This window comes from Trachurus japonicus, chromosome 20 (assembly GCF_045865225.1).
Source record: "Trachurus japonicus isolate A0001 chromosome 20, Traja_1.0".
Lineage (NCBI taxonomy): Eukaryota > Metazoa > Chordata > Actinopteri > Carangiformes > Carangidae > Trachurus > Trachurus japonicus.
Window position 1 is genome coordinate 22,775,028 of NC_140926.1, and position 23,282 is coordinate 22,798,309.

General features: G+C 45.0%; 1 protein-coding gene across 50 annotated transcripts in view; it reads left to right on the plus strand.

The window, feature by feature from the left end:
* The first annotated feature begins 26 nt into the window (after positions 1-26).
* Positions 27-23,282, plus strand: part of scrib (scribble planar cell polarity protein) — a 79,464-nt gene continuing 56,208 nt past the window's right edge. For 34 of the 50 annotated variants that reach the window (XM_085762873.1, XM_085762870.1, XM_085762874.1 and 31 more), the window contains exon 1: positions 73-1,214. In XM_085762873.1, the coding sequence (XP_085618999.1) occupies positions 1,056-1,214 (159 nt within the window). In that variant the 5' untranslated portion in view covers positions 73-1,055. Of the gene's footprint in view, positions 1,215-23,282 lie in introns of all 50 variants that reach the window. The other 16 variants (XM_085762911.1, XM_085762921.1, XM_085762887.1 and 13 more) reach the window with 5 other exon arrangements.

Consider the following 23,282-nt stretch of genomic DNA (forward strand, 5'->3'; position numbering starts at 1 on the left):
GTAACTTGTGGGCTTTGCTACAGAGGCGCAAATCGGCGGTGCTCCAGCTCAAATGTAGCCCAGCCCCCCCACACGCCAAACCGGCCTCCCTCGGCTCAACAAGGGGGAGGGAAGTGCGGCTGTTGCTGAAGCTACTGTTACCGCCGCTGGCATTTCACCTCCGTCGCGCCGAAAGAGCGGACAACCGGGCGGTTTCCTTTGCCGTCTTCCTGGATGTTGTTACCGCGGACACCGGTTACCAAGGTGTTTTCCGAATCTTCCGTGATCAGACAAGTGCGAGCAGCCAACAGCAGCCAGGCACAAAGACGTTCAGTTCAGTCAGCGCAGCGGCTAGCCGAGGGTAGCTAACGGTAACTAGCCTGCTAACAACACAGCCGGTGAGGACGAGCACATCCTTGCGCAGCGGTGCTCGGCTGGTTAATCTCCGCTGACTCGCTCCGTGGGATGCGTTAGCTGTTCGGTGATACCCCCTCCCACATTTACCTGTGCCCTAACTCTAGTGGTTGTGTATGTGTGTGAACAGTCGCCACTCATGACCGAGCCACTCCGGGCAACGTCTCTGCACCGCTGGGTCGTCGGCTGCATGTCGCTCAGCTAGCCGCCACGGCGGAGCTTCGGACTTACTTCGGGGATGGTGGCGGTAGCAGAACAAGCTAACCTTGCTCCGTCTGTGTTGAAGAAGAAGGAGAAGTGAGCGCAAGAAGTGGGGGCAACGCTCCAATAAGCCAACTGGGAGGTCTCGGTTTTGTTTATGTGTAATTGTAATTCCGGGGTGGGCGACGCTGGGACGAACATGACGGTCCGTGAACGCAGCTGAACTGAAACTGGGAATATCGCTATCAGATCGAAGGGATTATTTTTTTTGTCTCTAAGTGGATTTCGGCCTCCTTTTTTTTCAGGGTCATCGTGGGAACACAGTAAGTGTTTTGACATTGAGTGAACCCACTCCAAAAAAATATTCTCTGTCCCAGCGACCCCCCTCTCCCCCCTGCTTCGCCCCTCCGATGCGGAGATTTCAGTAGCACCGGCGACCAAATTCCCCACGGCGGCCGGACATGCTGAAGTGTATCCCCCTGTGGCGCTGCAACCGCCACGTCGAGTCGGTGGACAAGCGGCATTGCAACTTGCAGACGGTCCCCGATGAGATCTTCCGCTACAGTCGCAGCCTGGAAGAGCTGCTCCTCGATGCCAACCAACTCAAAGAGCTACCAAAGGTATGCAGGGGTTCACGCACCGAGAATATCTCCTCTGCGTCAATCAGTGTCTATATTTGTGTCTTGGCTTGATGGTTTCCTGTTCTAAATTCATCCTGCATCGCAACAAACACGCACACACACTCACAACTGGTGGTTTATTCACATATTTGTACAGCAAACGTTTCTTGCTAGGCCATAAAGCAGTAAAACAAGCCTGCATGACACTACCTGCTCAGGTACTTCCTTGGCAGCACAGATACCGCCTTCCTTGTTTTCTTAGTAAAGGGTTTGGTCATTCTGGCCTGCAGTGCTGTAGATCATGATAACAATAAAATAGCTGCTAGAAGTACATTTTTACTTTGGTTTGCACTCATGTGACTGGAAAACAGCACTTTAAATGCATCAAATAATGTTGACTTGAGTCATAAAGTTTTGATAAACACTACAGCTATTTCCTTTCAAGAGTTCCCTAGACCAAAAAGAGTGTAAAGAAGTGGATCGGTGTGGTGGGATGTGTCAGTGAAGGGCTCGGTGAGGTCCTGGTGTATGTTCTGAATGTTCAGAGGGATTAGTCCTTACCAAAACAGCTGGCACGCACCATGTTGACTGTAGTAATGTAATGGCATGGTGGCTGGTTGGAGTGGGCCAGTGTGGGAAGGCATGCGTGGAATGAGTTGCGACGCTGTCCCCACCCACACTCCCACTATGTAAAACATGACAATACTTCTCTTTGCGTTGCCAGAGAGTTTATTATAAGAGGGGAACATAGTGGTTGTCTGTTTCCCCTTTACAACTCTTCACAGCAGTGGGGAATAAAGAAAAACATTTGCTTGCTGGACCCTCTCTTGGTTTTATTCACTGAGGCATTGTTCACTATCAGGACAAGACACTAGCTGTGATTGTGATGGAGCAGTGGATTTTTTTTTTCTGACTAGGCTGACCAGTGGAGGACATTGTCAGTCTCTTACATTTCATAGCTTTAGGTTAGTGGTTCAGTGGAAGGGACAAGTGGCACATTCACTAATGAAGTTTGTTAAAGGGATAGTTCACCCAAAATTCAAATTTCACTCATTATCTACTCACCCTTATGTCAACTAAGAGCTGTGAGAATTTTCAGAGTCCTCTGTGCCTTCTCTGAGTTACGGGGGGGTCCGTGCAGCAGTATTTGTCCATATAATGGTTGTGAATGGATACCAACTTTCTTTGTCCAAAAAGACACACCGAAAAAAAAAACTCCATGCTGCTCGTCTGTAATGCTCCATTTGTACTGAAGCCCCGACATGAGAAATTGTTCCGCCGGTGATTTGCACTGACACAGGAAGAACAGTGAACCGAGACACTGGGAGCTTCCGCTACAAACAAGCTTAAAATATAGACTTATTTAATTTTTTTCGGAACAATTTCTCATGTCGGGGCTTCAATACAAGAGGGACATTACAGACGAGCAGTATGGAGGTATTTGGATGTTTTTTGGTGTGTCTTTTTGGACGAAGAAAGTTGGTATCCATTCACAGCCATTATATGGACAAACCGTAACTCAGAGAAGGCACGGAGGACTCTGAAAATTCTCACAGCTCTTAGTCGACATGAGGGTGAGTAGATAATGAGTGAAATTTGAATTTTGGGTGAACTATCCCTTTAACAACTCAAGGTCAACAGAGGCTGGAGTGTTGACACTGTGCCGCCTGTTACCTCCTGGGAATCGTACACAACAGAGCTTTTTTGTTTCAACTTTTGGAAATTGATACACATTGATCGCAGGAACTAGTTTAGACTATTTATTTCCAGAGAACACTTCATGTGCCTTTTTATTTGTCTCGTAAACATTTATTTTAGATCAGTCCTCCTTGTGCTAATTTAATGAAGGATGGTTTAACTACCCCGGGGACACGGGCCTGGCTGTAGATTTTGGCACTGATGAGAAATTTAAAGGACAATATTTAACCTGCCTTCAACGTTGTTAATGGGATAGGGCTATTTCTTGGCACAAAAACCGAAGCCTTCCTTTGCTCGACGAGGCTTACCCACAGACAGACGGTGCAGACGACGATTCCTCCACTACCTGTCGCACTGTCACAGGCATCCACGGTGTACCTGCCCCCCCCCGTAACACCCAGTGACAGATACACACAGACAATTAACCGACACAGTCTGGCCGTGTGGCGCTGGGCTGGACCGGGAGACGTAAATGCATGGTGACAGAATGTCTCGTGTGGTTGCGGTGAACTCATAGCGTGCAGACACAAAGCATATGGGTTCTCTCTCCGGTCCTCAGAGTCAGCGGGGGCTTGGGCGAGGGGGAGCAGCAGCGCCGAGAGGTCAGACACGGGGTTTTCGAAACAAGAGCAGTGACTGTATGATGATGGTATTACTATAATGAACTCAGAAGTGAGTAAGGGTCTGAATGAATGGCGTTTTGCATTTTGTGCTGCTTCCACGTCGCCGCGTGTTCAAGTCCAGTTGAGTCTGTGGACTTGCTCGTCTATTTTTAGACGTCTATCCAACGTCCCAGGTCATATTGTGCTCATCACTTCTCCCCATGTGTCTGTAAACGAGGCCACCTTCCACCACAAACAGTCTGCACAATGTCGGCTCTACGACATATGCTATACACTGAGAATAATCGGCTCTAAGGTGACACCTCCACAAACTGTCACTTCTTTTAAAGCGAGAACTGTCCCGGGACACAGGCACAAGCACGCAGACCAGTCAAACATAGGAATATATATGTGCAGTATCATTTTTGAAGTCACTAAAATGCACAATGGCAAAATCAATACAGGTATTATATTATTTTAAACACAGCAGAGCCTTTTTGAATTAATAATGAACAATAAAGCGTGACTTGTAGCTGCTGCCGGTGGGAGGAAGAAGGACGGTGTGGAGATTGTTCTGCGAGGGGTTTTAACACGGTGAACAGATGGAGATTTAGACGACCTGACAGTTTCTTAAGTTTGCTGTGACTCACCCCCACCGCCCTGCCCACCAATCTTAGATTAATGCTCTGCGATAATGGCGTCTCAATTCGACGCACAGGAATGTTCTAAGTATGTTTGGAGAGAAAAAAAAGAAAATCAAATTATTGTTTCGGGTTTTTTTTGTCTAATGTAGGGTGGGATGGTGTCCAATGATTTTATTACATGGAGTAAAGTGTGACATATCTGTATGAAACAAGCTTAGAGAACCAGTTAAGTCGGCAGCTGGTCAGGAATTCCCCTCATGCCCATACATCCTTAGCTCTTAATGCTGCATCACAGCTCTGCTTCTCTCATTGGCCAAAAACTACAGTAATCTCAGATATTCCTTTAATGGCTCTTTTGTTTTAGTTGAAGCCTTTTTAAGAATCTAAACCACAAAGGTGCCATGTGGAGAATTAAAATACCAAAACAGTAATGGAGAAAAGTGGTCACTTATTCAGGCCTGTATTTGTAATGAATGGAGCTTTTATGTTTGCTCCGGTTTTTATGTCACTAACTGTAGGCTAGATGTAGTTGTGATGTGCCCGGGTTTTAAAGTAATAACCCACACTGAATATATTCAGTTTGTTCAGAGTTTTCATTTTGGAGAAGTGTGCAGCGGAGTGATTGTGAATGTGAATCTCTGAAAAACCCAGGGCCGCTTCAAAGATCATGTTGAGGAAGAGGGGAATTATCTTTTTAGCCATTCTCAAGTCCCATGACAGGTTACAAAGAAGTCCATTCACCAGTCCGATTGCACCCCCCCCACCTCCCAACCCCCCCTTACCCCTCCCATATCCAATGTCATGGCTCTTAGTGTTTCCTGTGTACATTGCACTGCTTACATTAAGCATATCATTACTCGAATGATCATTTTACACATTAGTTGTCGGTCAGTCCCCCCCCCCCCCCCTCCCCCGCCTGCCCTAAAAACACAGGGAGGGTCCGGTTTTGCAGGAGCACAGGTGGAGCGCAGGTGCAGCTTTAATACCAGCGCTGATGACACATGTTATAGGACGCAGCACAAACATATCAACCTGTTCTTGTTTTGCCTCTTCCATAGTTGAAATGGGGAACAGATCTAGGATGGGTGTGTCCCCACCAGACTTTGCGAAACAGGTTTTATATTGCTCCTAGTCTTATTACCCAATAGGACCGTATGGGTACAGTCCGGATTCCCTGCCACAACCAGAAATATGAGAACCGCCGCAGCCAATAGCACGTGGTATTAGCGTACGAGAGTGAATGAACACATGCCTGATTTCATGAGTTCACCGGCTTTTGGTTTTCAGGATCTGTGGTTGAGCAGCTGAGAGCGTTTTTGTCTGAATGGGCGGGGGGGGATGATATGTTTACATGCTTGGCAGCCTGAATAAAGTGGGAGTATATGTGCATGGTAAATAGGAAGGATGACTATGCAGTCTCTTTAATCCTCAGCTGTCACCGTTGCCCTCTCTGTGCGTCCTGACAGATCTGTGGCTAAAGGGCAGATTAGGGCTTCACCCGGCCGTGAAAACACCCCCCCCCCCTCCCCTCCCCACCACCTCCACCCCACCCCAGCACCACAGTTTTGACCCCCTGCATACAGGCCAGTGCCTTTCAGTGACCACATCCTCTGGGATCTGCTTCCCTGCCATGTGGGTCTCAACATCAACGCGCTGATAAAAACCTGGACGCGTTTTCTCCAGAGTCCCTCGTGTGTGTTCAGCCTCGGGTCAAGTGAAACCCAAATTAGGCCCCTTCACTCAGCTCCTCCTGAATGTGGATCGGTCCGCCCATTGTTTACCCGAGCCTGAACGGTCAAGTGTTTTGATTTGATGTCTCGGTTCCAGAAATATCTCTCTTGGATTGAAAAAAACGGTTTTGTCTGATTTGAGTTGAGAGTTGATGCCCTTTGTCCCATTTACTGTCCTAGTGAAGGTGTAAAAACCGCAGGCTGGGCTTTAAAGCCATAACTCTGCTGCTCACTGAGCAAAGTTTGCTGTAATAATCTAGGACATGTACACTTCACACTGTATCTCCACAACGTACTATAGAGCTGTGCCGCCTGTTTCCAGTGAACTCTACAGAGGAGCCCTGGTTTGTCTCTCCCCAGCGAGCGGCTGAAGTAGGCTATAGGACCAAAGATAAATTACACCTGCCATTGGCCTCTCTGCGGTAAAACCCTTGTTACTCCGCCTCAGCTCTTTCTCCCTCTCCTGCTCTCCTCCTCTGCTTTTGTGCACAGAGTGTGAAGGAGTCTAAAATAAGATTTTCAGTGTGACTGTTTTTTTTTGTTTGGATATAACAGGCCAGATTTGAAGATTACGTTTGCGGTTGTAATTGACCCTAACCCCACTGTGACAGTAGAGGACAACATCTAGAGGAAAAATACAAGTGATTTTTTTCTTCTTTTAAAAAAAAAAAAAAACCAGTCTCCCCTCAATGTTACAGGCCTGAAAAGTGAGAGAGCCAGAGCTGTGGAGGCCACAGAGAAGCAACAATGTGAGAGATGTGAATTTCTTTTTGATGCAAGAGCACATTCAGCAGGTTTCTTTGTCTGAGCTGATGACCAGCTGGTCTCACATCCTGCCTGCCCCCCTCCCCCCGATCTGGAGAGACCAAGGGGTAATGGGAGGTGTATGTGTGAGAGAGGGAGAGAAAGAGTGAGTGTGATGTGGTGGTGGTGGTGGTGGTAGTGGTGGGGGTGTATTTTTATTCCGGAGGTGGATTAACAGGAGAAGGGTGGGGTGGTTGTGGGACTCTGGCAACTCACCAGTGTAGCTGAGCTCCACTGATCCTCAGACCTCAGGGACTCTGGTGTCTCCATCCATCCATCCATCCATCCATGAGCATTGGGCACTAGGGGTGTGCCAAGAAATCGATACACATAAGAATCGCAATTCTCATTTAATACGATTCAGAATCGATATAAAATGTCCCAAAATCGATTTTAAGAAATGAAACAAATCTGCCGGCTGTAGGCCTCCGTTTCCGTAGAATTTAAAAGGCAGCATGTTTAACTGCACTATTTTTTTTAATAAACAGGCACTTTTAATTCTGTTATTTAAAGCAGAACTAAGCGATCCGGTGGTTTTGGCTAACTTCCTGTCAGCAGATGGAATTAGCAGTCCCCGCCCTCGTCCCTACGTCACCACATTCACACGCATCCCTTGGCTGCACACACAGAGAGGACCGCCCCTTTATGCCGTTCTCTCTCCTCATTGGATAAAGGTTGTAGGATACAAGGAAAGTTTTCTCCTCGGCTTACAGCAGAGCAGAGTGACTGACAGACCCGTGTTTCAGACCAAACACTCTATGTAAGTGATTGCCGTCGGAAGATAGAACTATTTAAGACTTATAGTCGTCTGCTTTAATTTTGTTACTTAAGCAATATGTGATATTGCTTTTATGCAACAGTTTCAACAATTCCATTGAGCTGTGAACATAGTCGTACTGTCTGTAAGTGTGGTGTGTTGGTTGTGTGTGTGTATGGTTTTTAAATTGATTTGCAGGATGCACAGCACTGACTGTCCAAGACAAATTTCCCTCCGGGGACAATAAAGTTTATTTTGATTTGATTTGATTGAGCTAAGCATGGATAAATGTTTAAAATAAATAAATGTGAAAAAGACACTTTAGTCATTCTGTCTTGCAAAGCAGACGGGAGTAGACCATGAGGATCCTTTGCACACCGATAGACTGAAGCAGAAATCATTATGAATCAGATCGTTTTGAATCGAAAATCGATTTAGAATCGAATCAAAACGTGAGATAATAAAAGATTATCTATTATTCCCATCCCTATTGGGCGCTGATATGCAGTGTCGGGTGTGGAAGAAGCAGTCATAGAGCTGGTCAGAGAGCTAACAGCTGCTCCCCTGGAGACTTCTCCACCACGGCCCGAGATGGATCTTCTGCTTTGCCCTATCTGACAAGCACACACACACTATCTCCCTCCTCCCTTCACTTTCAGTTTGAGAGAGAATGCGTTCTTCCTGGTAAATGGCAGCAAAGTAAACTCTGTAATGTCAGGCCCACACTGCAAAACAATGCTGCTGAATAGAGACTGTTACAGCATTTGCAATTTGATGCAGAGCCACACGTCAGTGGTGACGAGGAGGATGCGAATGTGCTGCCTTATCTTTTTCTTTTGACAGCAGTGACCTACTCCTCAGGGTCATCGCCATTAAAATGTCTTTATTTTTGCCTCTAGAATTCAACCCCTGCTTTCACATCCCACCTACAGTAAATCATTATCATTTTGTGTCACCCATCAGTTGTTTAGATTCATTTGAAAGATTTGATCATTAAAAATCTATGAGGCAGAGGAACACGGAAGCTCGCGATCACATTATTACAGCGTTGTTGGTCCCACCCTGTGTGGTCCAGTATCGTTTCCTGTTCGAGGTCGAGCTGTCACATGACATCACACCCAGAGATTCCCACCTCACTGCAGTGGCAGCGTGATTTGGACCCGACGCGGTCTCACCACCGCCCCGCCGCGCACTCTGGCCTCGGACGCCGGTCTCAAAGGTAAACACGGAGGCAAAAGCTCTAGTGAATAATTGATGGTGGTGGCAGCTGTTTGTGATAGGGGAGAGTCTGCGGCTGCACTGCGCGTCCTGCTGGAGCAGGCATTAAGAGCTCAGACAAGATGAGCAAGTTCATGCCATTTTGTCTTTTTTTTGTGTGTGTGTCGTCCAGCTGTGTATTTATGCGTTGATTCACTCAAAGCGCACAGGCCTGTGTGTCATGGTGCAGAGGGTGGCACAATTGCAGACAAACTGTGGTCAGGTCAGGTGACTAGTTGATTGTTTCCATTTGATTTTCTAGGACCTAAGAAAATGCATTTCTGACTGGTGTGTGTGTGTGTTAGCTTAAAGGGATAGTTCAACATTTTGGCAAATTGGCCCATTGCCATAATCCCTATAGTTTTAGGAGTAGGTTCGTTACCTTTATTTGTCGGTGCAAGCTGTTTTTAGAACGGCGGAGCAGAGCCGTGAGCTGCTCAGAGCTACGCTACGGAGGCTCATGGGATTTCTTGGTTTCCCTCATCAAACTCATCAAATACACAATCCAACAACTCCAAAACGGAACGTTATGAGATAAATTAACGAGGTAAATTCATTCAAAACCGCTGATGCGTGTTCCTGTAACGTTCCGTTATCTCTTAGCGTGGTGACCGACAAATCAAAGTAACAAACCTACTCCTAAAACTATAAGGATTATGACAATGGGCCAATTTGCCAAAATGTTGAACTATCCCTTTAAATATCAGACTTATAAAACTACACTTTATTGCAAAGTCCTGGAAACACAGTAAGTCTCTGCCTATCAAAAGGCCTTGGGAACTGAAAAAGTCACTTATCAGCCGGTTGTAATTGCCTTGTGCATGGTTGGTTATTTCCCATCCTGTTCCTATCTGTCTTGTGCCAGATGTTTACTCTGCTCGAGTAAACCCTCTCTCTCTGAGGCGTTCACACGCTTTCAACAGGTGACGTTCAGGACACGGACCCGGACGGAGAGCTGCTGCTGCTGCTGCTGCTGCAGATGGAACACGTGAAGCTGAGAGTGTTTAAATCTAGCTCTGACATTTCTTTGGAGTCGGATAAGGCTCCCTGAACCTTTTGATCATACGGGAGCTCGGCCGCTACACACTCACTCACACAAATGGGCCTTTTGAGGCTAATCTGTCAGGGTGCTGATGTCCCTGTGGGGGAATAGGTCGCCTGGGATGGCATTAAAACTGACCACAAACAAATGCTGCCCTTTATCTGCCGGCCACACACAGTCATTGAAGGCCTCTATCTGTCACCATGAAATCTGATCGCCCTCAGCGCTCTCCCTCTCTCCCAGTGGCTTTGGACGAGTCTGTGTCCCTCACCGTCAGCTCTCTTATCGCCAAACCCCGACTTTGCATTCACATTGGAAGATACCGCCCGGATTCAGAAGCAGCGTTTAACCAAGGTTTTAATTCAGCTGCGGTAATGGAAAGCCCGACTTTAACCAATCAACCACCGCTTCTTCTACACAACAGCTACCACAACAGAGCAGCTCCTGCTTTTATATATTGTGTTTAGAAACAGGTGGCCGGTTCAGAACGACTCTCTGTTGCTCCACAAAGCCCCACAAAGTTTGTTTTTGTGTGGGCCACTCGGCCAGCGTCTCGGTCGCAGCCGCTCTCATTTGTTGACGCCTGTGTTTTTCTTGTTGATTCCTTTTTGTTGGGAGCGTCTCAGCGAGCAGGAAGTGGGAATAATCAAGTGACCCATGGAATGCCCTGTTTTGTCCACTCTGGATTTTTTTTTTTTTTGCAGAGCATTTAGGGACCTTTAAATCGAGCCAGGAGGTTTGAGAAAAATTGGCTCATGTTTTATTGTTGTTTATTCCAGCACTCTCCTTTCCGTGAACCAGCACAGTTTCTGTTGTGTTCCCTGCCGCTCCCTCCTGTAGCCATGTACACACACTCAGGAGCTACGCTGTATCTAACTGATAGTGTTTGTGATAACTGATGTAGAGCTCCTTGCTCCTCTGTAATCCTACGAGATGTGGCACAAACCCACAGAGGAATGTTAAGCACAAGAGCTCAAGAGTCATGTCAACACACAACTGCAACTTAAGAACACATGCAAATAAACAAACACAGTGCAAATTCAGAAAACATATCCATCAGTTTGACACACGTGATGCAAATACAGATATCTTTTTTTATACTGATGGTGAGAGGGTGAACCTGAGCAGCTGTGGTTATGGTTGCACCTCCATGTTTGTGTCACTCTTCCATTGTGTTGACTGAATTTGCAGCACGTTTCTGTATTTGCATGTGCATATTTTTTGTTTTGTTTTGCAGTACATGATGAGGTGCTGTCAAATTGATGAAGATGTTTTCTGTATTTGCCGTGTGTTTGTCCATTTGCATGTGTTTTTCTTTATTCGCTGCGCACATTGAGCTCTCCGGGCCACCGTACAGTCTCAGTGTCTGTCATCTACAAACATTTGGTTCCATTTGGGGAATATTTTTCCCCAACCCAGCCCACCCTTGATTGATGACTGTCTCCAAACGTCTCTGTCTAGCTTTTCTGAATAGTAGAAATAGTTGCTCTCTATTGAACACTGCTGTGTCTTTATAACCAGTGGACAATATAGCATTTTTCTAAAACCCAAAGCATCAATTACTGAATTAAATCTGTCTTAAAATGTCACAGTAATGTCTGTGCACACACTGATCCATCCCCCTGACCCTGAACTTATCTGGGAAAATCTTCCACAGACTGTGATCAGAGATTGTGAGAGCGTGGTCGTGGTTCTTGTTGAAGATCTCCCGTGAGACAGCTGGGCAGCCATTTTTATGTTTCCATAAATACTTTTCCTCTACGTATTTCTGCGTTTCAGTATCTGACTTGCTTGCCTGGTTAAAATACAGATAATACTCTGAACTAACAAGGCCCAACTGCAGAGCTCAGTGATTTGAATTTCCCGGTCACTGACGTTGTTATTGACTGAATAATCATTGCAGCTTATCTAAATTGCAGTGTTGTCTACTTCTTTTCCATATTGATCACACAATTGATTCAGCCTATTATCATCCACTATCTCTGACTCATATATTCACACGTTTGCTTTGTCTGTATGTTGGGAAAGAGCAGTGTTGTTGTGACTAGATTAAGCCTTTGATGAATGTGTTTTAGCTGTAATGCCGTGGTACTGAGCAGTGTTTGAGTGTGTTTCCAGTCAGCAGCCGTAAGACGTAACGGGTTTAATTCAGATTTGATCATTTTTCTTCAGATTTGTTTAGATCCCCGTCGTACAATACAACACATGCTCCTGTCTGTACCAAGGAGTTGTGTAGCTTTTATTCATGTCGAACAAATCACAAGTATTGTGATTTTAATTTATGGTCAGTTGCATTTGTTTTAATGTATCAGTTTTGCATTTTCTCTGCATTTTCTCCTTTACCTGTGTGGGTTTGTTTTAACATAGGCTGCAACTTTTGTTGAGCATTGTTATCAGTAATGTCTATTTCAACACAAATATCTTGAAGCTTTATAGGATCATTTTGCATTGTGAAAACTGACAGAATTTGAAATAAAGCTATCCGGTTTCAAAGACTGAATTGATGAGAGTCAGTATGGCAGACTCTGCTACACCCACAAACTGAGCGACCCTGAGCAGCATAGCTGTGTAGAAGTACAAGAATAAACTGGGGCAGCATTTGAGCTTCTATATGAAGCAGCCTCCAGTGAGAATGGGAAAAGTCCAAATCGAAGTCATATGCCCCCGTGTTTCTTTCTCTGGAGTTCCTATCAGTTCCTTTTATCGGCGGCGGCATGTTTTTCTGACAGTTGCGTGTTGCAAAACAATGACGTCAAACGTATGGCATCTACAGAGCTGGAAACTTGCAACAAGAGAGGGTAAGGGAGGTTAGGGTTAGTCCGAAGTGTGGCTTCATTTCACAGAGACGGGTGATGACAACAGTGCTGGGTGTAATATCTGTAAAATGGCCATTTGGTGGAAACGCCAACAATAAGCTCAGACAACTTTCTATCTATGGGTTTAAATTGTAGGAATGCCATGTGCACCAGAGCCACTGCTTCTCCACCAACCAGCACCTTTATATCCAGACATGCTTTTCCTCCTGTCGGCTTCTTTCCCCACAGCACACACCCATCAGGAAGAAGAAGAATCTGACCAATAAGCACAATCAGTAATGGCATTGGTATCTATAAAAATGTATCAGTCTCCACTTCTTCCTAAAATTGTAAAGGTTCACGCCACAGCCGCTTGTTCTGGGGGATTATTTCAGATGTGAGGGATTTAGAAGGAAGCGGTGTTACATGGTTTAGTTTGGGTTGGTTAATTGGTTATTGAGGCTGAAGTGAGGGCTGTGGTTGTGCCACATGACCAGTTTTAGGCTTCTGATGGAGAGTTGCTGATGGGTGGAGGTTTTTACGTGTATGACAGAGAATAGATGTGAGAGGTCAACAGAAAACACAGCAGGGTTCTTTGGAGACAACAAAGCAGCGCGCACGCATACGTGCCGCGCTCACGCCAGCGATAAACAACAAGCGAAGCAGTTAACAGGCTCGCAGAGAGGAGATGGCAGCAGCTCTTGAGTGTATGTGTTTGTATGCACATCAGCCGGCCCGTCAGTCACCTTGAACGCATCTTTTCATCTCCAGTCCAGCAGGCCAGGTTTTTCCATCCGCACACCATTTGGCTTTTTTTTTTTTCTTGAATCTGTCGGCCTCAGCAGTTAACCATTCCCTCTGCCTGGTGTTGATGTCTCGGCTTTCAAGTCGACTGATGTGGTCACAACAGAGCAGCCGGACCCGATGAGTGATTCAGTATGTGTTGATAGTTTCTGTATTGTTTACAGTAAAAGGTCAGTTATTTTAAGTCGAAGAATCAGGAGTGAATCACAATGCAACTCTTTGTGTTCATTGTCTCTGCTTTATTCTCTCAACGGGGCAGCTTTCTAATAATATTTTTTCCATCACTGTTGGGTGAGAGTTCAGTCAGACTTCACAAAACAATATTTAGACTCCTGGAGCAATATAGAAAATAAAAATCTTGTGTGTGTGTGTGTGTGTGTGTGTGTGTAGGCTAGCCCCAGGATGTTCCCCCTGTTGTGATGCCCTTAATATCACTGGCATTTTAAGCAACTTTGCCTCAACTTTCCTTAATAATGGTTTTTTGCTAAAGTGTGAAAGATTGGGAGGAGAGGTAAGCGGCTTGGTGCTCTGTGTAATTAACTCAGCATAGCTGTGTTTGCGCTGCAGCACGTGACATCCGAGGAAATGCAGGCATGCCTGGAATCTCCAGGAGCTTGCCCTGCCCTCTGGAAGCTCACTCGGCTCGCCGCTCACTCATCTGTCTCAGCTCTCACATGCACTTGAACTTACTCATTCTACATTCCTGTCGGTGAAGCCCACACACACACACACACACAGACCCACACAGACCCTGTACGCGGACCAACACAGAAGCATGCATGACACTGCGCAGACCATGCTTCAGTTGAATCCTCATGCTAATCAAGTTTAATTTCAGTCTTGCCTTGTTAAATATGAGTCAAGCCATTCCAGCAGTGTTGTAATTAAGCCTGCTCGTGTTCATCTGGGCCTTAGAACACAAATGGGAATACCATGAAGGTGCTCAGCAGAAGGAATGTAGGAAAAACCTCCACAGCACTTCTCAGTGAAATGATTTTACAGTTTTAGTCCTGATGATTTATAGACATAGGCTCAGCGCGATTGATATCATGATCTGAAATGATCTGACTGCACATGTATTGATGTATTGGTGGGGATGTTGGCTGTTTTATCATCTTCTGTCTGACCTGCTCCCCCATGGTCGATGCTTCATGTTCAACACATCAAGGCTCCACAGACCAAATAGCAGCTTATCTCTGTCTGACTGTCTTTTTTTGTATGTAGTTATTCTTACTTGTTCTTCCCTTGGGCAGATTTGAACTACTTCTATATTATTCTACTTCAGTTATTGTTTCATCTATATTAGTAATGTTTCAAAAATGTTTTCAAGCTGTCAGTTTTAAATAAATCTGAGTAGACTTCAGCCATTCAATTTCTTCATACAAATCTTCAACAATTCAAGTAATTTCCAACCATTTCATACAGCCTTCTTCTTTTACTTTTACTCTTCAGATATTGTTTCATCTTTTCAACATTGATTCAGCAGTTTCTTCACTTAATTCAGCATTATTTCAACAATTTATTCAGCTCATTCAGCTTTCAGCATTCACCCGTATTTCCTTCAGGAAATGCATTCTCTAGTTTTATTAGGGTTTGCCTCAGAAAAAAAACAAATGAAGCTATTAGGGCCACTATATTATAACACTTTGGGGGAAACTATAATTACTTCACAGAAAAAAATGTATATATACCTGTATATCGCCATTCAGCTAAAAAAAAAAAAAGAGAGATATTGCTTTTAGTCCATATCAGCCCTGATCTATCTTTATTATCAGAATCATGTGAGAACAGCAAATACTGACACGGCCTGTTTGGGACCTGTGTGACTGTCTGCACGTCAGCACTAAGTCACATTATTCTGCAGAGATGTTTAGATCCCAGTTGTGCCTTTGCATGTATTATATACTCCAGACTCCGACCACTGTAACTCAGCGAATGTGCAGTATCTCAGCATTGCACTGTGTTTAATTACAATAAAGGAATGTGTCTACCGATCACCAAACCATACAATAATACTCCACCCTTTCCAGATATCTGGGTTAACTGGCTACAACCATGACCACTAAGTGTTTGTGAATGATTTGGCTGTCACATCTGAGCTGCTGCTTTAACTTGGCACCTGTCCTGCTGCCCCCTGCAGAGCTGACACTTTGGCACATCCAGAGACATCAAGTACAGATTCTCACAATTTGTAAGCAAGCACACAACTACAGCTGATCACAACCGACGACTGCTCAATGAACAAAACCCTACGCTCACCTAGTGGAGAGCTGTGTGTGGGCCGTGGGGCTGAGGGGTTTCAGACGGCAGAAAATGTGTGTTCACAGGTCACTGTGGTAAAAGTGACAGACTCTCTGCAGCTCGGCAGCAGACTCGTGGCTCTTTTCGAGCACAGGAACATGTCGGGAGGTCAAGAACAAGCGGCGATCCAGCACACACACCATGTTTGGTTGGACTCTGTCCCGTCGTACTGTATTAGGAGCATGGGATGCCAGCAGAGGTACAAAATGTGCTATCTGTGCCGAGCGCACTGAACCACCATGTTATTCTTTTTAAGATTTTATCAGGTTCCTGTGTCACGTATTTTTAGACGTGCCATCATGATGACGCTGTGTGTGTGTAGAGGAGTGTGTTTCTCACAGCCTCTGGGGATCAGCCTGTGCTTCCCTGTGGGCTTAGGGCTAGTGTTTTGGTCGTTCCTGGCGTTGATCCTCTCTGGAGTCGTGTGGGAGGAGTATGCAGACAACTCTGTAATTATGCTGTCTCCATGACATATTAATGGGGTTTGGCTTGTAATCCTAAGTAACGGCATCTTTGCCTCGTGTCTTGTATCAAAGATAAGCGCATGTGCTGAAGTGTCGAAGGCCTCTCGCAAATCCACACCATAGAAATGAAATGTTAAAACAAAAAGCCAGATTCCGTCACTGCAAAGTCTCCACAGCCTCATGATGATACAGTGCAGATGTTCACACATGCTGTTCTGTTATCTTTGAGCTGATAGATTGTCAAGAGTCGAGCGAGGCTCAGTTTTCATTTCATCGTCAGCGGAGCGTCACCGGGGAGGTTCCTGCTTCCTGGTTCCCTCCCGGCTTCTTCAATGAACAAATGCCGGTCTCCAAGGCGATTGATCTCCCAGGGCCAGAGGTTTTTGCCTGATGTGGGGGTGCGTTCGCCTGTGTGTTGTCAGGGAGAGACACCAGATGGGCCGGGGCTTCCCCCTTGTATGTGTCGCTGCAAACCTACTGTACCTCCATGTGTGTACACACACAGGCCCTGGCGATTGCAGTCGCAAATCTGCTTACAACACAGCAACCTTTGCCTCGGCCCGAGCCAAACGTGTCATACAGATGCAGAGAGAGAGAGAGAGCAGACCTAACGTGTCAAAGTCACACTTTGTCCTCTGGTTTTGAAAAAGGCAGAGACACTTTATAGCAACACCTAAAGTGGAGCAGTTATTTTTCCACAGGGGCAGTGAACTACATAGAGGTGACTTTGTGCTGCTCTTCTGGACCACTTAGCAAACTTACCGTTGCAGCTGTATATGCTTCTCTGATCTGTGATGGAAACTTTTAACCTGTAAATCTCAGAATATACAGTATGATGCTGTGCAGATGAGCAATGCACCAAGGTCTGGTTGCATGCATTAAAGGGGAACTATGCAGGATTTGCTTAACTATGCCACTTTTTTTTACCTTAATTAAACAGCTTTGGAGTAATCGTGATGGTTTAATAAATGGCTTAACTTGTTACGAGGGAGAACGGAGGATCTCTTCCTTCCACGTGCGTCGACTCGTGTCACTTACTGCCTCTCGGGGCTGAAAAACAACTTTGCAAGATCGGGGCCCCGGTGTCCCAGATCTCGTCTCTGCAGCACTGCGACACAACCTCGCCTCGTTAACATCGTATATGATGCATAACATTATCTACCGCTCTATTGATTGATTTCTCGACGGCTTCGTTATCAACAAATGCACATGGAGGAGAGGAGGGTTAGCAAAACCTTAGCGGAAAAGCGACCAGACTTATATAGTTCCTCTTTAAATCAAGTATATTCATTTGATTGTTTATTCTGTTTCACCAGTAGAACGTTTTGCCCTACCTTTGACCTTATTTTAATTTATTTACTCAAAACACAGCAGGAACCCTTGTGTAATCCAGACCTGCTGGACCCTGGCAAAACCTGACAGATGTTGGTCAGCTCATGTCTGTGTAGGATGCCACCTAATGGGTTTACTCTGTGGTCCAGTCCCAGATATATGCAAATTAATTAATGTGGTTTAGGTTTCACACAATCTGTCGGTTAATTTCGGTCGACGGGATGATAGTGACACTGAAATGACTTTGATTTGCTGAGCTCGGGTTTATGTTTTTAGCAAATACCCAACATCTTTTCTTGCACCAAACTTCACCATATACCACAGTGGTAATGCAACATTAACTATTATAATTATGCGATTCAGTCAGTCCTTGTCATCTACCAGTCAGCTATTTAGTCTGTCAGCAGAGCTGCTCAGCGGCCTGAAGGAATGTGCTACAATGCTCTGTGAATAATAATCATTGTGCAGAGTTTTAGAACTCGGCGTTAAATCGTAGCTGTTTCAAAACAATGTTGCATGAAATTTCAATACAAAAATGCACCTGGCATAACATACACACAGGTCACCCAAATACGTATGAGGGGAAACCTTTGAAGGGGGGGGTGGGGGTGGTAGTAGGTCCATAGCTGTCCACTTCCATGCCCGCTTCAAACAGCCAGGGAACATTCCTGAGAGAGAAATGCGAAGAGAGAGAGACCTGTGTGTGTGTGTGTGTGTGTGTGTGTGTGTGTGTGTGTGTGTGTGAAGCCTGTTGCAAGAGGGAGAATGCCAAGACCGTTACTGGAAAACGATAGACACTGAGCCACATGATCCTGTGAGGGAGGCCACAACCTGGACAAACACAATGAATCAATTGTGCTGAGGCTGCTCGTGCACTCATAACACGCACAAGAACTTTCACTAAGTTTTTTCTTTTTTTCCTCTTTTTTTTAAAGATGTAATACTCAACATTATCCCAGTAGTAAACGATGTTAAGTAGCTGCATCAAGATAATATTCATCACTGCACCGTTTCCATTAACTTGTTACAGAGCATGAGTCAGGACCATCATGAAGTATCACACTGTCCGAGACCAGATCCTCTTTTTCTTTTGACATGTAAACCTGAGGTTGTTCTGGCTTTAGTACTTCCATTTCTACGTATGGAAAGCACCTCAGTGTCATCGCCGTTTATCTCTATGCATCACTTCTCTTCTAGTAAGTGTTCCTCTTGCCGCGGCTGTTATTTATTTATGTTGGCGCTGTACTAAGTAGCCAGAAAATGACTTGTATATCTAAAACACCTGGGCCGTGCGGTGCCAGAGGTGGCCCGGTTGCCATGATGTCGGTCCTCCCCTGTGCAGCACGGCTCGGCGCCACGGGACAAAAAAAAACAGAGAGCTGGCAGGCAGCGCATACCGGATCCAGCCCATCCAGGAAAGAGCCAAACGTCCTCTGTGGACTATAAACAATAGGGCTTCTGCTTTTGTGTCATGTTTGTGGGAACACAGAAAGAGAATGAGAAAGCATGTGATGAAGTCAGGGAGCGGGGGAGGCGGGGGGAGGTGGGGGGTGGGGGTGGGTGGAGGTGGAGGGGCCTCCTCTACAGCGTCTGACTTCCCCGTGTACTCCTTCATTCCTGCTGTGTGACAGTGTAGCAGCAGATTCTCAGGCCGTTAGTTCAACTAAACAGCGTAAGTCTGAATGGGAGCACTGTGCACTTGCTCGCCCATTAAAGGGATAGTTCAGTATTTTGGCAAATTGGCCCATTGCCATAATCGCTATAGTCATAGCAGTAGGTTTGTTACCTTTATTTGTCGGTGCAAGCTGTTAGAACATTCACCACGCTATGAGATAATAACACAACGTTACCAGACTGAGTTGTTTTAGAGGTAAATACAGAGACTGCTTGCTGAAAAACTGCAGCTGAAGGCAACGCACATCAGCGGTTTTGCATGAATTTACCTCTAAAACAACTCTGTGTGGTAACGTTGTGTTATTATCTCATAGCGTGGTGAATGTGCAGCTCACAACTTGTCCACCAGAGCGTTTTGGAGTTGTTGGATTGTGTATTTGATGAGTTTGATGAGGGAAACCAATAAAATCCCATTAGCCTCCGTAGCGTAGCTCTGAACAGCTCGTGGCTCTGCTCCGCCGTTCTAAAAACAGCTTGCACCAACAATTAAAGGTAACAAACCTACTGCTATGGCTATAGGGATTATGGCAATGGGCCAGTTTGCCAAAATGTTGAACTATCCCTTTAATATGTCAGCAAATAAGTGCTGCCTGCAGAAAGTAGGCCCATCCCTTTGTGATCTCTCTGTGGTCACGCTGTGCTCGCTGACTTCCCAGACACCTGCTGGACCAGTCCTCATTTGCTTATCCAGGCAGTGTTGGTGAGGATTAAGCCACGCCCTCTTTGGTCAGAGACTTTTTTTTTTTTTTTTTTTTAGATCTGGTTCATCAACAGAAACCCCTCCCAGCACCAGGCCACCTTCTCTCTCCCATCTTGATTTCTAAAACTTGCAGTGTGGTTTAAAGTTTCATTCAGTTCTATATTGTTTCCTGCTTTCTAAAATGTAGCAGGCGAGATAATCAATGCACCGTCGTTCACAACATCCCTCTAAGTGTTGTGTTGGTCAGATGGAGGTCTGGCTCTCTGAAACAGAAGCAAAGTGCAGGTGTAAAAGCTCTGACAAGATCAAGTTCAAGGCTTCCAGCTCGGCTGCTGTTTTGAATTTGGTTTGGATTGCAAATCTGCGCCGGGGACTCGGCACAAACTACTGCGTTTGTGTTTTAATTAAGCTGTGGACATGGCATCCCAGAACTGGTGGTGCAAGGCTTTTCTATCACCGAGACGGTTTTAGAAACCAAAGCAGTGATTAGCCCACCAATATGGCAACAGTGGAGGGATTACTTGTCTATTTTTAAAATGCTGACTTGAAATCGCTTTACTGCACCAAGCAATCAGCATTCCTGGTTGCGGAGAGCAGGAGTGCCATATGCCACATAGCTTACCATTATTATACATTAGTCTTTGATAGGTAAATATAGTTTATCCTGCACTGATCATTATTTTCTGTTGTGTATATACTTTTTGTTTCTTTACGTCTCTATTATAAAATGTTTTCGTTTTTTATCGATCTGTTTTTACATTTTACATTGTCTTTTATCTTGTGGTGCATGGTGGCTCTGTGGGAGCACCCTCAAAAACTGTCCTATCGAATTATTCTCAAATTACTATTTAGACTTTTTTTTTTTTAAATCCTTATGTCCGTTTGTATATTTCCGAGTGAAGGAGCCTCTTAGCCACACAATGCCAGGTCCACCTGTCCCCTCTCAATCTTCTCCCTTTTAGCTCTCTGGAACAACTGTCACAAGCGAAATATAGTCTTTCTATTTATTTAACAGTGGATTCAGCGTTGTATATGCAGCTGTCAAATAGGAATCTACAATAAGAACATCCCGGGCTTCACTCAGGCAGGACGATCTGAAACATAATAGTGGTTCGCAAACTAAACACAACCCAACAACATTCCCAGGAGGCTAGAAGGGGAAAAGGCCGTGTAGTCACTGTGGCTGTTTATTAACCATGTTGACTTTGGAAAAGCATCTGGCTATCACAGCAGAAACTCAGTAGAGACACTATCAGGCTCTGCGCTTGTTTTTGCGGGTAGTTTGATAAGTGTGGTGGTGAGCTGCATTATCATTGTTTCAGCCTGACAGAGGGTTCCCTCTCTTCCCCCCCAACACTTCTTGTTTTCTTCAACGGCCGCGTTTCCCAGCTTCCCTCTGTTTATACAGGCCAGGACGCCGTGAGGCAGCAGGCATAAATAGTCAAGTCCACTCACATACGCGTAATCATAAACACGCACACATAAACTGTATATACATGCGCAGCCCCCGGGCCCAGAGCCTTTCATCCAGGGTCATCCATCCACTCCTCAGCCAGTCTGTCCTGACTCATCCTCACTGAAGAAAACATGACAGCCCAGCAAAGACACAGCATGTCCCGAGGGCGCACAAAGCAAGACACAGTGCTATTTTTACAGCAGCAACGATTACTTGATTAGTTGATCAACAGAGAAATCAGCAGCAGCTATTTCCAGAATTGAATCATCAGTTTAAAAATACAAAAAAGAGGCCAAAACTCTGATGGTTCCAGCTTTTCTATGTTTTATCTAATTGATTCATAAAATAAATAAACAAAAGTTTAAAAAAATCCTAAGGTTTATGGATTGAGGGTCAAACAAAAATGACATTTGAGGTCGCCACAGGCAGAAAATACTCATTAGTTGCAGCCCTATGTTATTTGTGCCGTCATTTCCATAATTATGGGATGCCCCAGGTGCTTGAAGTGTAGTAGCTCGGGCTGCAAATGTAAATGCAAAAGACCTTTTATGATATTGTCTGTTGCATCAGTGTCCTTTGCGTAGTAAATGAACCTTAAAGAGCCTGTAATGTATAAAATACATGTTACACCACAGGTAGCAGGTGGAAATGTAAACACACTAAGAACATGCACAGAGATTATGAAATATAGTGTGAATGCACTGTCAAAGCTGAGCTCACAAAGGTTATAGTGAAACTTTTGGTAACACTTTATTTGACGCCTAGTTATACACGTTTATAAGCTAATTATAACACATTCTAACTATATTTATAATGCATTTTGACGTGGTATATTCAGCGAGTTACTAACAGTTATAATGTATTATAATACCTGACCTTATCAGTCATGATAAAAAGCTGTATAGTGTGTTATGATTGTTGTTATAAAGTTAGTAGTTAGTTATAGTTATCCAGTGCTATAACTGCATTATAACTCATTATAAGTATGGTTATAATGAGTTATAGAGATAGGCATCAAATAAAGTGTTACTTTTTTTTCTATATTGTGCCTATAACACTTCTTTCAACAAGAATATCTCATCCACCGTATGGAGTTACTTCATGTGCGTACCTCATCATGCAACGGCAGAGCTCTCACTGACATGTGTATTTTTTCTAGCCAGCTGTAGCTTTCATCTCCCCTCACCGTCTTATTGTCAGAGCAGATCTCCACTGCTGTAGTTCCAAACTGCCAACGCCGTGCTCGGCCCTGACTTTGGGCTGCGTCTGCTCTCGGCACAGATCAAAGTCAGCAGGACAGGTGGAAGTAGATGGGGAGTCAGTCAGGCTGTCAGTGGCGCTGGCCTCACCACGCCCGTCTCTCTGTGTGGCCTGTTCAGCCCCAGGGACCGGAGCCAGATAAAGGTGGTGTGGTGACTGAAAGTGCCACTTAAGTGAAACACAAACAGTTGAGCACATATGCAATCCTTCTTTTTTCCCCTTCTTTTTTAACAGTGGCGCACAAACAGGAATAAATGGGAATACAAAGATGACACACGGCTGTATGTTTCCTGTGTGCGAGCTGCATGTTTTGATTAAAGTTAATAGAATTAGCTGTGCTGCTTTAAATGAAACGCACATGACACACCATAGGTTCAGTTTAGTGTGTGCTGCTGCTGCTGCTGCTGCTGCTGTGTTTGTGGATTTCACTTTTCTTGGTTGCTTCTTTTTCTATTTTTTGTCTCTCAAATGCACACACACTCAGCAGAAGAGAGTGTGGGAGATAGTGGGCGAGGGCAGAGGAAGTGAGAGAGTGTAGGTTTCTGCTCGTGTGGAGGTGGATGTAGTATTGTTGATCTGCTGTGAGGGGGTGCGCTTTCTGACGGGGGCCAATGGGAGCGTCGTCTCCCACACACAGACAAAACCACATTAATGACAGTCTGTTGATTTGTCACGTGTTTTTTTTTGGGGAGGGGTGTTGATTAATAAATGACATGATTCATCTGTCAGTGAGTTTACAGTCCGTTGA